The sequence below is a fragment of the Amblyomma maculatum genome, chromosome 1 (assembly GCF_055883805.1).
Source record: "Amblyomma maculatum isolate TAMU_Amacu chromosome 1, ASM5588380v1, whole genome shotgun sequence".
NCBI lineage: Eukaryota > Metazoa > Arthropoda > Arachnida > Ixodida > Ixodidae > Amblyomma > Amblyomma maculatum.
This window is the reverse complement of record NC_139344.1, coordinates 253,036,214-253,050,486: the sequence shown is the minus strand read 5'-3', so window position 1 is coordinate 253,050,486 and position 14,273 is coordinate 253,036,214. Positions and strand designations below refer to the sequence as shown.

Genomic DNA, 14,273 nt, shown 5'->3' with positions numbered 1-14,273 from the left:
GACAGATGGCAAAAGTTCTTATTGAGACATTATTTCCTGTACCGATCTATTGGCAACCTTACCACCCCTTTCTAGACAATAGTGTATTAAAGCGGGTTCAACGAATGTATGTACAATCAGCCGCAAAGACTTTCTTTTTTAAACTTCACACATCCACCTTACCTATCAAAACGTGGCTTCATGCAAAAGGGACTTTTGTGCCATGGTCAGTAGACTTTCGCCTGTGTCAGCAGCCAGCAACTATATAGATTATTGCTTTGTGTACTGCCGTGATGCAGTGTTTTTTTGGGACATTCTTGAATGGACTCTCAAAAAGGCCATTGATATTACTCCCTTTACTATAAGGTTTTTGCCTACCAAAGAAGTTTCTGAGGCGCCATGTGACCTTTTTTTTACACATGGGACTTTTTAGCCTGTGAAAGAGCCGCATGACCAATCTCCACGCAGAGCCACCACGTTCATCGAAGTCTCTGTTCAGAGAGCAATGTGCTATGATGCAGGGGGTATATGCTGCGCAGGATCGACCTCCCGCCTGGTTACATTTACAGGGTGTATGTATATCTCTCCCGGAATTTTGATGTGTGGGCAAACTAAGAGCTAGCTCTATGCTGGTGTGACTGTATATATGTTGTGGGATGCGACCTGGTTAAATCGGGCTTGAAGTACTTCCATGCAATAAAGAAAAAAAAATCACAGGCTTGGCGCAGTTGGTTAAAGCGCTCGGTTGGGGATTCAAGGGATGGAGGTTCGCATCCCGGTGGAGAAAGGATTTTTTATTTTTCTGATGACGTCATCATAACTTTATTTGATTGACAGCTACAGCGTGACCGAACGAACACCGACGGTATGAGTCATTAAGTGATTTCGCCTTAATATACAGACTGTATGGCGCACGGCGCGGCAAACGCGTGAGAGGCAGATACAGTGCGCCGTTATTTCAGTGCTGATGGTACAAAACCACAAGGTAGGCGACGAAGTTTTTTGTCATTGGCTGTGAATCAGGGTATCGCAAATAAAAGAAAAACCATGCCGTTTTTTGTAATCGTAACACCGTGCATAATATTCACTGGACAGCTCTCCATAGAGTGTAAGAGAAAAGACAGACATGAAACGCGTTGTCTGCATGGGTTATAGCGAGCGGTGACGCAGGCAAGGGACGACACGCCAGGGCAGTTCCACTATGCAAACGACGGACGCGATTGCCAGGGATATATGCCAGCGTTGATGCAAGCGACACGAAGCAGACGGCTGATGCGGCGGCACCACGGAACCGCCAGAGCAGAGGAGGAGCGGCGGAACGCTTCACCGGCGTCCGTGATAGAGTCACTCAATAATTTTCGAGCGACCCTAGTCGATGGATGGATGGATGGATGGAATACAGGAGCTTCCCCTTTGAAACGGGGTGGTAGCAGTAGCTATCACGCTCATTTTTTCCCCCTATATCTTCATTATTGTTTTAGATTGGTTAACTATACCATCATTCTATTTATTGAATTTCTGTTTCTACATTACTAACATTATGTAATTTTTCTGCTTTTAAGCCACCAATCTCCCAATCGTTTTTGCTAGCTTCCACCGCAGGTTCATTCACCCGGCCACCGGTACCCCAGGCCTCAGGAAGAGTAACTGCACCTGCATCGACTTCCGGATGGATACCATCACATTCGAGTATAATATGATTAATTGTTTCTGTGGATTTACAACATACAGCACATGTGTCATCGTTGTGCTTAAATTTATTTTTGTAGCTGCGTGTCCTAAGGCACCCTGATCTAGCTTCAAAAAGTAGGGCACTGCCTCTTGAGTTATCAAAGAAAGCTTCCTTCCTGATCTACCTTTTCCACATTCGGTATAGCTCCACACTGTTTCTTTTCCAAAGAATTTATCCAATTTTTACCTTCTGTGTTTTTCACCTGTTGCTTAACGCTCTTTATTTCTTCGTACTTGTGACCAGCAGCATACTTACTGGTTAGTTTCCTAGTTCTTTTCCTCCATTGTGAGTCAACGCTTTTTAAGTAGAGGTATTAAAATACTTTAGCTGCCCACCTGTTACTGTTCAGTTTCCTCAGACGTTCCTCATATAATATTTTACTCTGAGTCGGTGATAAATCCGAGCGCCATCTATCGGAATTGCTACAAAGCTTTCTTCGATGTAGCAAAATTTCGCCCTTTCCAACAGCGGAGCCGTCGCTCCTGTCTATTTTACTCCATGTATACGGTTAATGACGAGTCTGCACCAGTCGTTCTAGGTCGGCCTCTCTCACACACGAATGGCGGTTTGCTATTCTTGTCACGAGTCTCATCGTTTGCTGGCCGCTGTTTTCAGCACTCTAGACTTCATTATGTCCGTTCGCTTGTACTAGAAGTCCAATCAGTCTTATGCTGTGAACAGTGGGTACAGGGTTGCCGCCCCCGGTGAGTGCAACGCTGGGTCCTTCTTTTAGTTTGTTTGTTTTTCAATAAAAACGTTCAGCTGAGCGGAAGAGATGAGATGCTGCAGGCTTTTCGTAGCATACAAACATGCGAAACTAGCGGCCGTCAAAGTATCGAAATGGCATACTACACTAATGAATTCCATCGGGGAAGCAAAGATTACGCACATAAGATTCGAATTGCGCTGACTTGCTAAGCGTATCGGGAAAGCAGAAGCTTCACTGCCTTTTGAGCATTTCACACATCCGCAGCCTCAGAAAGAGCATATTTGCGCATTTTTAAGGCACCGCACCTGAAGGGAGACTCGGCACAGCGCTAACCGATGATCGAGATTTTCGCGGTTTCAAAAGCGACAATTAAGATGTCATCCATTTCTTCAACAGCGGTTCCTGAACGAAGGCGCTTGTCAAATAACTGTGGGCTTCAAGCGACCTCTTCGTCTTCAGTTGCCCACGAGTAACGTAGCTGGTAGTGTGAACCAAATAATTCTTGACGTTCGAAGGCCCAAATTTCGGCACAAGCTCCACATCAAAGCACATTTCATCGCTTACAAGTAACAGAGGATCAGTGCAACAGCACAATTTGGTTTTGCCATCGTAGCGCTGTTTCGCCGTAGGATCCATGCCTTCCGCGAGAGCACATGGACGAAATCGGGCCTCGTTGATCACACTGCGATAACTAGGCGGTCGTCTCCAGAGCGGTCCACTCGTCCGCGGCGAGCATTCAAACTCTCGCTCCTATAGAGCACTGCGCAAGGAGAAAGTCTCGCGCGGGCGCGCTCTTATCTAGATTAGCTGTCGGCTGTGCGCGGCGTCACCTGCACTTTTTTTTTTCCTCCATGCCTGCTCTGTTGCTGTCCCCCTCAATTCGATAAAATATGCAGACAGACGGTTTCGTGCTATGCAGGCGACCTCACTTACTCAATGTCAACTTCATAAACATGCTTGGAAAAGAGCCATTCGGACTGGTCTCACGTGCTCGCGGTACATGTAAAAGCCGAAGCTTATACAGCGTAACTGTAAGCGCGCTAAAGCACTAGATGAAAGCGACGAATGCCTTCTAACTGTCGTACGGTGCCAATAAGCTCTTGCTATTATTTCTATGTGACTGTGGGTAACGGACATACTGCTGCGCGCAGTACAAGCATCGGGCTAATATAATCGGGATACGAAACAGTGTGACACCTGCTCGTGCCTACTTCGCGGCCGGACAAATTGGTCCCTTAAACCTGTTTATTTGCTTTCCTCCAGCGTTTCAGTGCAATATATGTTACTTTGTGCATGCATGGGCACCGGGGGGACGGCTGGAAAGCTTTCGCTAGGCAAATACCAACAAATAAAGTGTAGTTCATGAAGGATCGGAACTGTGAAAGCGCTGCTCACGGACTGAAGCAAAGCAGCAGAATCACTGACGTAGGTGTACGTCAACAGTCTGCTAGAATGTTCCAGTACTCGATATTCAGGTCATGTAGGATCGCGAGGGCGCTTTGCGATTTGGTCTGTCGTGGCGGACCAAAAAAATGGCGGACGACTCTCCCCCTCTTGGCTGCCATGGTCTTCATACCGCGCTTTGACGTCATGTGAAATGAACCTATATGCTGTGTTCCAGGTCTTCTGTAGTTTCTAGCTTCTCTTGATGTTTTATCATGACCATACTGAAGCGGAACTGGGAGAGCATTGAGCCCAGCGGCGTCATCCACTTCCGAGCTTGTTCTCCTCTGATTTGATTTTCCCGATCGCAATTCGTGCTGCCCGTTCTGATGGGAAGTCATTGATGTGTTCTTAGGCCAACTCACCTACTCTTCAGTTTTGGAGGTTTTCGTGTATAGTAGAATCTCGATAAACGGAAATCGGTTAAACGGAACTACCGCTTAAACGGAACAAACGCCTCGCGATTGGTTGGTTTTGTATTAAGCCAATGTAAAAAAAAATCTCGTTAATCGGAACTCAAATTTTGCGACCACCGCGTTAACGGAACCGAAAAACTCAAAACCGCAACTAGTTGGACAAGCGCAGTGCCATCGCGGTACGCATCAATGCTCCCCTCCTTCTCCTCCCCGCGTCACCACTCCGGTTTCCGTCTCCGGCGGTTTCCGGTTTGCTCGTACACTGCCCAAGCACTGCCCTCCGCATCGCTCGCTCGCGTTCACGGCGGTTGTGTTCAGTTAGGCCTAAGCCCTAGAGCCCTAGAGCTTTTGTTCGGTCCGATGGCAGCGCAAAAACGACCGCACAATGCACTTGCGTTGGAAAGGAAGATGGAGATCATCAACGACTTCGAGAGTGGTGGCTTCACGAAAACGGCGCTAGTGACGAAGTACGCCGTCCCCAAAAGCAGCCTAACAAGAATTCTTCAGGAATTCTTCAGGAATCCTTTTTCACTAGCCAATAAGTGGTAATTCCCACTCTTTTGACATTTTTTTTTTTTAATTTCAGTACTAGCACTACTGGAACAAAAATTCACTGCTTATTTTTCTCTAATAAAGTTTGTTCTCATAGTGTACCGTTCTCCTTATTACCTAGATTTCACAAATTGAGATCCGCTGAGACTGCCAACTGCGCGCGCGCGCGCCAGCCGCGTATGGTTCACGCGGAAGCGGATTGCGCAATGCCGAACCTATTCTCTCTTTAAACGAAACTCCTGATAAACGGAACATATTTTCCCGGTCCCTTGAGGTTCCGTTTATCGAGATTTTTAGTTAGTGACTTTATCGAAGACTTTGACAAGAACGAGCGCTAGTATGGCCTTCGTGTCTGCCGTTGCTGCGTCAATTGTCTGGTGCTTGATTTGTAACATGACGTCCTCATTAGATAGTTTTTGGTTTGGTTTGTGGGGTTTTACGTCCCAAAGCGACTCAAGCTAAGAGACGTCGTAGTGGAGGACTCCGGAGTAATTTCGACCGCCTGGAGTTCCTTAACGTGCCCTGACATCGCACAGCACACGGACGCCACTCCGTTTCGCCTCCATCGAAAATGTTTTGTCTGAATCCGAACAATGCGTGCAGACAGAGCTCGTTGGCTTTCATGTAGCTGTTTAATCCGTGATTATCACGGGATCCATGGGCACGATGTTAATGATATATGAGCCTGATATTTCTATTTGTAATTTTTTCCCCATTATCACCATTATCAACCTTCCGCAGTTGCAGTATGCTGCTCCTTTTCCAGCAGTCAGTGATGGTGTTTTTTTTTTTTTTTTTTTTTGTGGCGGCCGATGGGTTTGTTGTCTAGGTTTGTGAGCATTTTGCTAATATATTCTGGGCTTGGGGCTGATTTCGTGCGGAGTAGGGCAACCTCCGCGCGGACCTCCGCTCCTATTATGAGTCGATTGAGTTTTGTATTGTTTGTCTGTATGTGGCGGTAGCTGCACTTTGATTTCCTTCGCTTTTTTAAGCAAGTCCACTTCCGTACCTGCGTACGTGTGTGCGATTGACGCGAGCGCGTTTTTAAAGGCCCCGTTAGCCAGAAAATCCGGCTGAAGTTCAAGTGTCTGCCAATTTTCTATGTCTATACCTTATTCCAGAAAAGTCGCTTTGGGACGTTAAACACCACAAACCACCCAACCTTTTTCCAGAAAATGGGCCTGAACTTTATTTTTTGCTTTCAATTGCTGTATACCTTGAATATGAATAGGCTTATTTCGTTCTTTCTTGTGGGGATAATCTCAATGAGGATGTGGTCGATATATGTAACTGCCCTTTTCACTAAAGTTGTTACTGGCGTCAATTCTCTGAAGGCGCTGTAGGATTTATACCACTATAATTTAGCAAACATTCTCTCCTCTTGGACTGCTGTGACGCCTGGAGCTTCCTCGCTGTTCATAAACTGCTCTAGGCTTCCCTTTTGCGGCGGCATGCCACGTCAGTTCCACTGTGCGATACCTTGTAATTATTGTGTGTGTGTGTGTGTGTGTGTGTGTGTGTGTGTGTGTGTGTGTGTGTGTGTGTGTGTGTGTGTGTGTGTGTGTGTGTGTGTGTGTGTGTGTGTGTGTGTGTGTGTGTGTGTGTGTGTGTGTGTGTGTGTGTGTGTGCGTGCGTGCGTGCGTGCGTGCGTGCGTGCGTGCGTGCGTGCGTGCGCGCGCGCGCGCGCGCGTGCGTGCGTGTGTGTGTGTGTGTGTGTGTGTGTGTGTGTGTGTGTGTGTGTGTGTGTGTGTGTGTGTGTGTGTGTGTGTGTGTGTGTGTGTGTGTGTGTGTGTGTGTGTGTGTGTGTGTGTGTGTGTGTGTGTGTGTGTGTGTGTGTGTGTGTGTGTGTGTGTGTAGCTGATTGCATGATTAGTTGAATCAGCGGTTGGCTCTACAGACGGCGCATGATTAAATGAAATGGTTCTGGTGGCATTTCGAACTAATTTCTTAGTTTTTTGCAGGCGTATTTTTTTTTTTTTGCGAATATTATTTCTTTTGCTCGTAAATAATCGGGTGACCTCCTTTCGACAAACTCCTTCTCCAACTAAAATAATTTGGTAAATATAAAAAAAAAACGCAACATGCGTCACTGCATCCTATAATCGAGAGAAAAAATGGTTGGTACGTCGGTGCACTAACACTTAGCCAAAATAACCCGAATATATAGATGACTGAACCGTGAACGATCGAAATTTTATAGATGCATATAAAAGATCTGTATTTTTAGTTTATTAATCTAAGGAGCTTGAAGATATTTTTCCATTTTTTCACAGTAGCGTCAGAAGTCGGTAAAATGTTCCCATTTAAAGCTCTTGCAAAAGAAAGAATTTGATGATTTTGCAATGAATCTTAAGTTGCGTTAAAGGAATGGAATTTAATTCGTTGGTTTATGCACCTTATTTCCAGGCTTATTTCCATATGAAAACAACTGCCAGGCAAACATTTTGCGGTTCGCAAAACACCAGATTTTTAATCATCTCGCTTCGCAAAGCCTCAGTTGCTTAGAACCCAGCCGCAAACTTTCAATAAGGCTTAAAATAAGCGAACCTTCGGCCCTACGTCGTTTCTGCCCCTCTCAAGATGGACGACGTTGGCTTCACGTTTTGGGCGCTGCTTCCACTCCAGTAGTCCTATATAAACGCTCTTTGTAACTGGATCTTTCTCGGCCTTCCTTCTTCCTGGCCTAGGTGCGCCACCCTCTGTTTTTCTTAGTGGTGTGAGTGCACTCACTGGTGTCTAGCTTTGCTGTAATTCTCAGTGCGTGATTTGGCCTTCTCTCCTCTTAGGTTTTACTTTTCTTTAGTGATTTCTTCCAGCACCCTTCTAATGTGTGCTATAGTTACTGTTACAGTCTCCTTCTTATAAGGAGCAGTGCTGAAGGCCCTGTCTGCCCAGCTCACCTGTCCTCTGCTGCTTTCTTCGCCGATCGCGTTGCTTTTGGTGCCCTGGCTTAAGGGGTTTCTCGGTCTCGATTAGGATCTCATGGTCGCACCGGTTATCTCAGGTGGTCTGAGCGTGCCGCATCCCCATTCCCTGTTGTTTGGCTCCGAGAAAACATCCGCTCGCTGTCTGAGGCGTCTTCAGGCAAGTTTCCAGTTTCTTTCGGTAGAGTTTCGAAGTCCGCACGGTAAGCTCAATGTGGTACTTGTGCACCATCAGAAATTATCACTGCTGTGGTGGTTCTCTCCACGCGTCTTGCTTGCACGATGGTTGGATATTTTTTGTTGACGAGACTTTTTGTTATCTACCTTGGTGTGACCTCTTCGGATGTTCCCGGAAACCCTTTTCACCGCATTCCTTGTAGGCTGCCGCCTCATAGGTTGTTGTGAAACTCTTTCAGCCACTTGCAGCCGGGTTCGATTACATAGCTTACAAAGACCAGCTCCTCGAATCGATATTTAAGTTTGATGGGGAACTAGTCCGCACATGCTCAGTCTCTGCAAAGCGCATCAGGCACTAACCAAAAAAGTTCAAAAACGAAAAAACTATAAACTGCGCTATGATCAGAGAAATACTGTGCCGAAAACAAGTGTCCTTAACTTTTTAGTAACGCTGTTATCAGAACAGCCCGCCTACAATATCGACTTCACATAACACATTAGCTCGATGGTAATTTGTCTTCACTAGATTTTGTTACTGTTGTTCAGAAAACAGGTACGCCAGGCTCGAAAACAACTGCTGCAGAAACTAAATAATGACCACTTGTTCCAAACAGCACACAGACAAAAAAAAAAAAAAAGAAACCTGCAAGTGCGCACGCCTAAATTTTACAGCTAAAATAAGAGAAATTGCAGCACAAGTTCGATATTTTCAATTATTTTTATGTTTTTTTTTTGTAATTTGGTATTCGTGCCTTTTTGACGTTTTTTTTTTTTCACTAAGTTCGCATAGAAAAATATTTTCTTGTTATAATAAAGTTGTACAAACATTTTGTATGTGTTTAAAATACCGCCAAAAATAGCTGCACGTTAGTATATGTTATAGCAGAATTGTGCAAAATAATTAATTTAATTAATTAATATTTTTCCGAGATCATTGAGAGTAGCCAGTCTTTTTTCTACTTTCTCGAAAGAGTTGATGTCAAGAAAATAAACTTATTCACACGCGAGCCATATTTTCAGAAGTAGGAAGGAGATTGCGCCACATTTTTTTATATTCAAAATATTTTTTGTTATCATTTCATATTTTTGTATTCAATTTTGAAAATATTTTTCGAAAGTTCACACTGAAACATTTTCTGTATGTTATGTGCAGTGCTTAAGGGAAAACTTTACGTGTATGAGAGAGCATTTAAATAGCTACATTCAATGTTTTGTGAGGGCACTAGTTAAACAATCCTATTAGTCAAGTTGACTAATAGGATTGTTTAACTAGTGCCCTCCAAAAAGACTTTTCCAAGAGCCCTCATAATCACCAGCTTTTGCACTATCCAGAAAGAGTTAGGGCCGTGTTCGACTCGAAAGATGACCTAAACGAAGGGTACAGAGATATCATTGTCTGACGTTTGGTCATACCCGATTCGCAAAATTTTTGCTCTCCCGTCGTATCTAAGGGTAGCGCCAGTTGTGTCGTCGTGTTACGCTGAAACTCGACTCAAGGTCTGCACCATAAAACAGCTTTCGCCGCAAATGCTGACTGTCGGAATTAGCCGAGCTTCCTTCATAACTTCCTTCATGTCTAGTCCACACTACCGACAAGAGAGAGGATGGGAGCATGAAGGTTGAGGGAAAGACATACGACATAAGTAAAGACGGATATACGTTTATATATAAGCATGGCTCACCGGGTCATCGCTGGAAAAGGGTGCTCAGTGAAGGGAAGAGGAACTATGCCGAGGGATTGAAAGGAGCAATAAACTCGGGCTCTAAATCCCAGTTCTAGATATACCCTTGTGGATTTAAAGCGATTTGTCTGCCCTCCCACGTGCCATAAGCAATTAGAATAACCTTCCTGACGAGGTTACTAATATCACTGATGCTGCAGCGTTCAGAGGAATAATAACTGACGTAATTGCTTAATATTTGGTGTATGCGCTCTTAGAAACAATAACGTCTGACATTGTATAAAATCCCCATGATTACTCTCTTGTTAGCTTCAACTGATATTTGTGTTTTGTTCTATGTAGTCTTATTTTAAAATTTGTATAGTTGTTTTTTTGCTCTTAGTGTTTTGTCCTCAATACTTTCTGGTAACCATTGTGCAGCGTTTCCTTTTATTTGTTGTATTTGCTCTTACATTCTGTTATTTGATTTGTATGTCCCACTCACACAATACTCCTATGTACAAGGAGCCTGTGAGTTATTTGAATAAATAAATTTGTTGTGCTTGGGGAGCCGACGTAAGGCTCGTGAAGAGGTGAGCCCATACGGCAAGCAGTATCAGCATGCCTCTGCGGGTGCCGAAATAGTCAGGCGAGCAAGGCGACATGAAACTCGCCCAAGATCGTCTCACCTTTCCCATGTAGACGTAGAGGAGGACAGTCTGAAAGACATCCGGCTTGGCGTGAGGCAGCCGGATGGGCGTCGGACTGCCGGGGGGCGCCGGCGTCACTGTGGAACCCGGCACCTTGCATACCTCTCCTCGCTTCACGTTCTGAAAGTTGCTGCACCTGCGTCAGTGAGACGGGAGAGCATGTCACCACACGGCGGCGAACAGAACGCGCGTCACCTGCATTTCTCGAAGGTGTATTGTCGAAGGTGTATTGTTCTTAGCAAACGTTTTTCGGAGGGGTATCACTGGCACCACAGTATTGTTCTTCGCAAGCGTTCACACCGAGTTCCCGCTTGCGGACTATGCAGTGTTCGAAACGCGCGGTGGGACAAGACTTCCGTTCCCGGAGTTCTATACTCGTCCAGGTGAAGGAAATGTAATTCCTTTTGCTGCCGAGCGCTCCCATATGCTGCTAGCGGTCACACGCGCTAAGGGGGACGCCATAGTTGAGGCGTCCGAATTGATTTAGACCTCCTACATCGCGCGTAACACAGGCATTTCTGCAGCTCAATTTTAGCAAGATACGGCGATCTTGTGACATTGGGATCAGTAGTCGAACGTCAATGCTACAGAGCCACTGCGGCGTGCCTCAAGCGACGGGAAACTTACTTGATATCGTAAATCCACATGTATGTATAAAAGAAAACGGCAATAGACTCTAATTCTACCTACGGGTCATCACGATAGCGAAGAACTTCACTCCATTGTAAAGAAACAAAACACGAGCACCTGCTTACACTCAGCGATATCTAGCTTCCAAAGGAAAAGTAATTGGTCTTCCGGCTGCACCATAAATGGGCGCCCAGTGTCGTACTAGGCGATGACTGAACAACAGCACCCCACACGAGGATAACGCAACAAAACAAACAGGTAGAAGTGGAGCGGCAGAAGATAGTTTGGTTTGTTGGATTTTTTAATGGCCCAAAGCGACCGAGTTAAGAGAGATGTCGCAGTAGAGAGCTCCAAATAATTTCGGTCAGTTGAGATTTTACGTGCTCTGGCATCGCATAGTACACTGGGATCCTGCGTTTCACCTCTGTCGAACGAGGCAGCCGCGGCCAGGATCGTACCATGGCCTCCCGTGGCTACATGGTCGAGCGTGCTAACCACTGAGCCATCGCGGCGGGATGGGGGGTGGAAGCGACCGTGAGGAGGCGGTAGAACTGCTTGCGCATACGTGGCTTATGACAATAAACTTCTGGTGGCGTAATATGGTGAGAGGTGTATCGAGTTATTTATTCAAACTTTCTTCTTTGAAAAGCCGCGAAGATGCGCCGGTACGGTCGGTTCAGATGGTTTGTAGAGACAAGATGGACATTAATTGTGGAGTGGAGTGAAATCAGCACTATCATTTCAATACAACTAACTAATCAATTTGTTGTTGTTGTTGTTGTTGTTTTTTTTGTAACATTCGATGTAGTTAACCTTGCAAGTGATTCTAAAATTTCTGGGTGCTGTTTCAATGTTGACAGCCTTCAAAATCACAATTTAATCACATACTCTAAATCAAAAGATAAGAAAGTCGATTAGATAGCCTTAGTTAGTCGTGTTTCTGTTGCACTGTAGTACTTTTTTGCGTAAATTATGCCCGCCTTACGATAAACTCAACCAGCACAAACTGCACTGAAGTATCTTGCGTGGTTTTGAAAAGTAATATCTGTACTGAATAACTTGAAACGTCCGGCAAAGCGACATCGGCAATGACGGACGCCGTAGTGGAGAGCTCCAGATCAATTTCTATCACCGGAGGTTCTTTAACGCGCTCTGACATCGCACAGTACACGGGACCCTTTGTCTTCAGTCTCCACTGAAACATCGTCGCTCAGTCGGGAACGAATCCACGTCCTCGGGCTCAGCAGCAGAACGCCCTTGTCATTGAGCTTCCAGTGCGGGGAAAATTTTGTGATAAATTTAATGAATTTCAGTAACTAACTACAACAGCCAGTTAGGCCACACAGTAAACATCACATTTTAATCTATGGGCCAACTCATCCTCAACTTCCTCACTAACGCACACAGTTCCATCACATCAACCGCAAACAAGGCCTGCGTCGCAAAGCAGACTTCTCGTGTTGAAATTGAGAGCACCTGAGAAGGAGCTGCAACCCGCCCAAGGTAGGGAGGAGTGCACCGACCGGCAGCAGTAGCTGGTGTTCGTGTGGGGAGACCGCTGCATCTGAGGCCAGCCGAAACGAGCGGTAGCCACGCAGGGCACTCGTCTAAATCAATGCTCAAGTGCGTTTCCGCGTCTGCGCCTACAGGCTCGTTGATTATTAAAGGCTTTCCGGCGGGTCATTAGCCCTGTTCGCCACCCCCAATAGGCCGCCCTGATCGATCCCAGGGAGCAGGCCTGAGCCGTTCGCCGGCGCTCCTGCCGGGAAAAAGAAAGCAGCCGGGCGGCCTGCGACAAATTCTAAGCACCGAGCCAAGGGAAACCGCGCGGGCCCTGGGCGCTAATGGTTGCGGCCCGCAATTTAGAGCGGCCCGTTTTCGCGGCGTCAGAGTAGCGCGGTTCCTGGGTACCCGGAATAACCGAACGACACTGGTCGCACCGTTACGGCGACGAGTGAGACACGGACGTTACGAATGTCGCAGCGGTGCAAAGGGAGCAGCCACGACGGCGGCACAGTTGTGCAAATACTGCGTGCCGATTTGAACAGTGTGTCCTCTCTGCAAGACACGTGTCCTAAATTCTGGGAACACTAATACAGTAATGCGGAGTTTTATTCTCTCTTTTGTCCGCTTGTTCGGAAAGAGAATGGTGTTTGCCAAAATGAAGCAGCAGAGAGTGGAGGCAATCAGTGGAACATGCAACTGTTCCGTGCTGCTGAGCTATTACGTTGGCGCTTTGTTTCCCCGAGGCCGCTATCACTCAGTGGTTGATGACATTCTGCTGCTGTGTTCGAGGTCGGGGGTTCGATCGCGGCTACGGTGATGTGGTGGAGGTGAAAAGCAGAAACACTTGTCTACTGATGCTTTGGTGCAAGGTAAAGAAACCTAATGTTGTTGAAATTATTACGGAGCCCTCCACTATGACTTGCGCCGAGCTCATAGCAGTGATTTGGCACCGTAACAGTTCCTTTATTTACATCTCGTTTTCTACTGGTCAACAAAGCTTCCCCGTTCCTTTCACCATTTATCGGCTCGCGTGAACGACAGCTGCAACTCACAGTAAGGAACAATAGCCTGGCTGTTAAAAGAGTGGACGATACACGCGAAAAAGAAAAGGAAAGAGAAATTGGTTGAGAAAGAGGGAAGGTTGGCGGACCAGGGAGAGCCACAACCAGAGGCGCGATAAAAACCGTGCTCGTTAGAATTGCTTCGCCACATACACATACAAAATGAGGAGAAGACAGCTTTACAAAACTGAACCAAAGCAGAATCTGCAACGTCTGCAGTTACTGTCATGAAAAAAGTAAGAAAATCACACAACCGGCCCGATATGTAAACAATATTTAAATTATTATGCACTGTTTTATGCGTCTGTGCCAATTGCTGCATGGGTCAAGAAATCCACCCGCACCGCACCAGCGTTTATGCACTGAACCATCAGCAATGAGCTGGTTTTTATCTGAGCACCTTCCTAACCGGACAGGTAAGCTACCACGAATATTTTGCAGTAAACAAATTTTTGTAACTACGACATCGACTAGACTTCTAGAAAAAATGACTCGCAGGTCGTAAGCACAATTTCGGCTCAAGCCTCATCATGGCCAGAGCTTGTCTACGGCCTCTGCAAGCAAATCATCGCTCGTTGGTTATGTGCTATCAAGGTTCTCAAGTCGCCGACTTGAGTATGAAGTAAAAGGTTGCTGCAAACGCTTACACGTGCAGTGAGACGCTGCTTCTAGGAATCACTCCATCATCGACAAGATGTAAGAATTGGCCAGGAAATGAGCCCAAAGAGCATAGTACATTCATCTCAACACCAAGGCCCCATCGAGTTGTAAAA

General features: G+C 46.0%; 1 protein-coding gene across 1 annotated transcript in view; it reads right to left on the bottom strand.

Moving 5' to 3' along the window:
• Positions 1-14,273, bottom strand: part of LOC146206249 (kelch-like protein 20) — a 208,613-nt gene that overhangs the window by 54,552 nt on the left and 139,788 nt on the right. Inside the window, exon 3 of the mRNA XM_084587003.1 lies at positions 10,283-10,439. Coding sequence (XP_084443129.1) covers positions 10,283-10,439 — 157 coding nt within the window. The remainder of the gene's footprint in view (positions 1-10,282; positions 10,440-14,273) is intronic.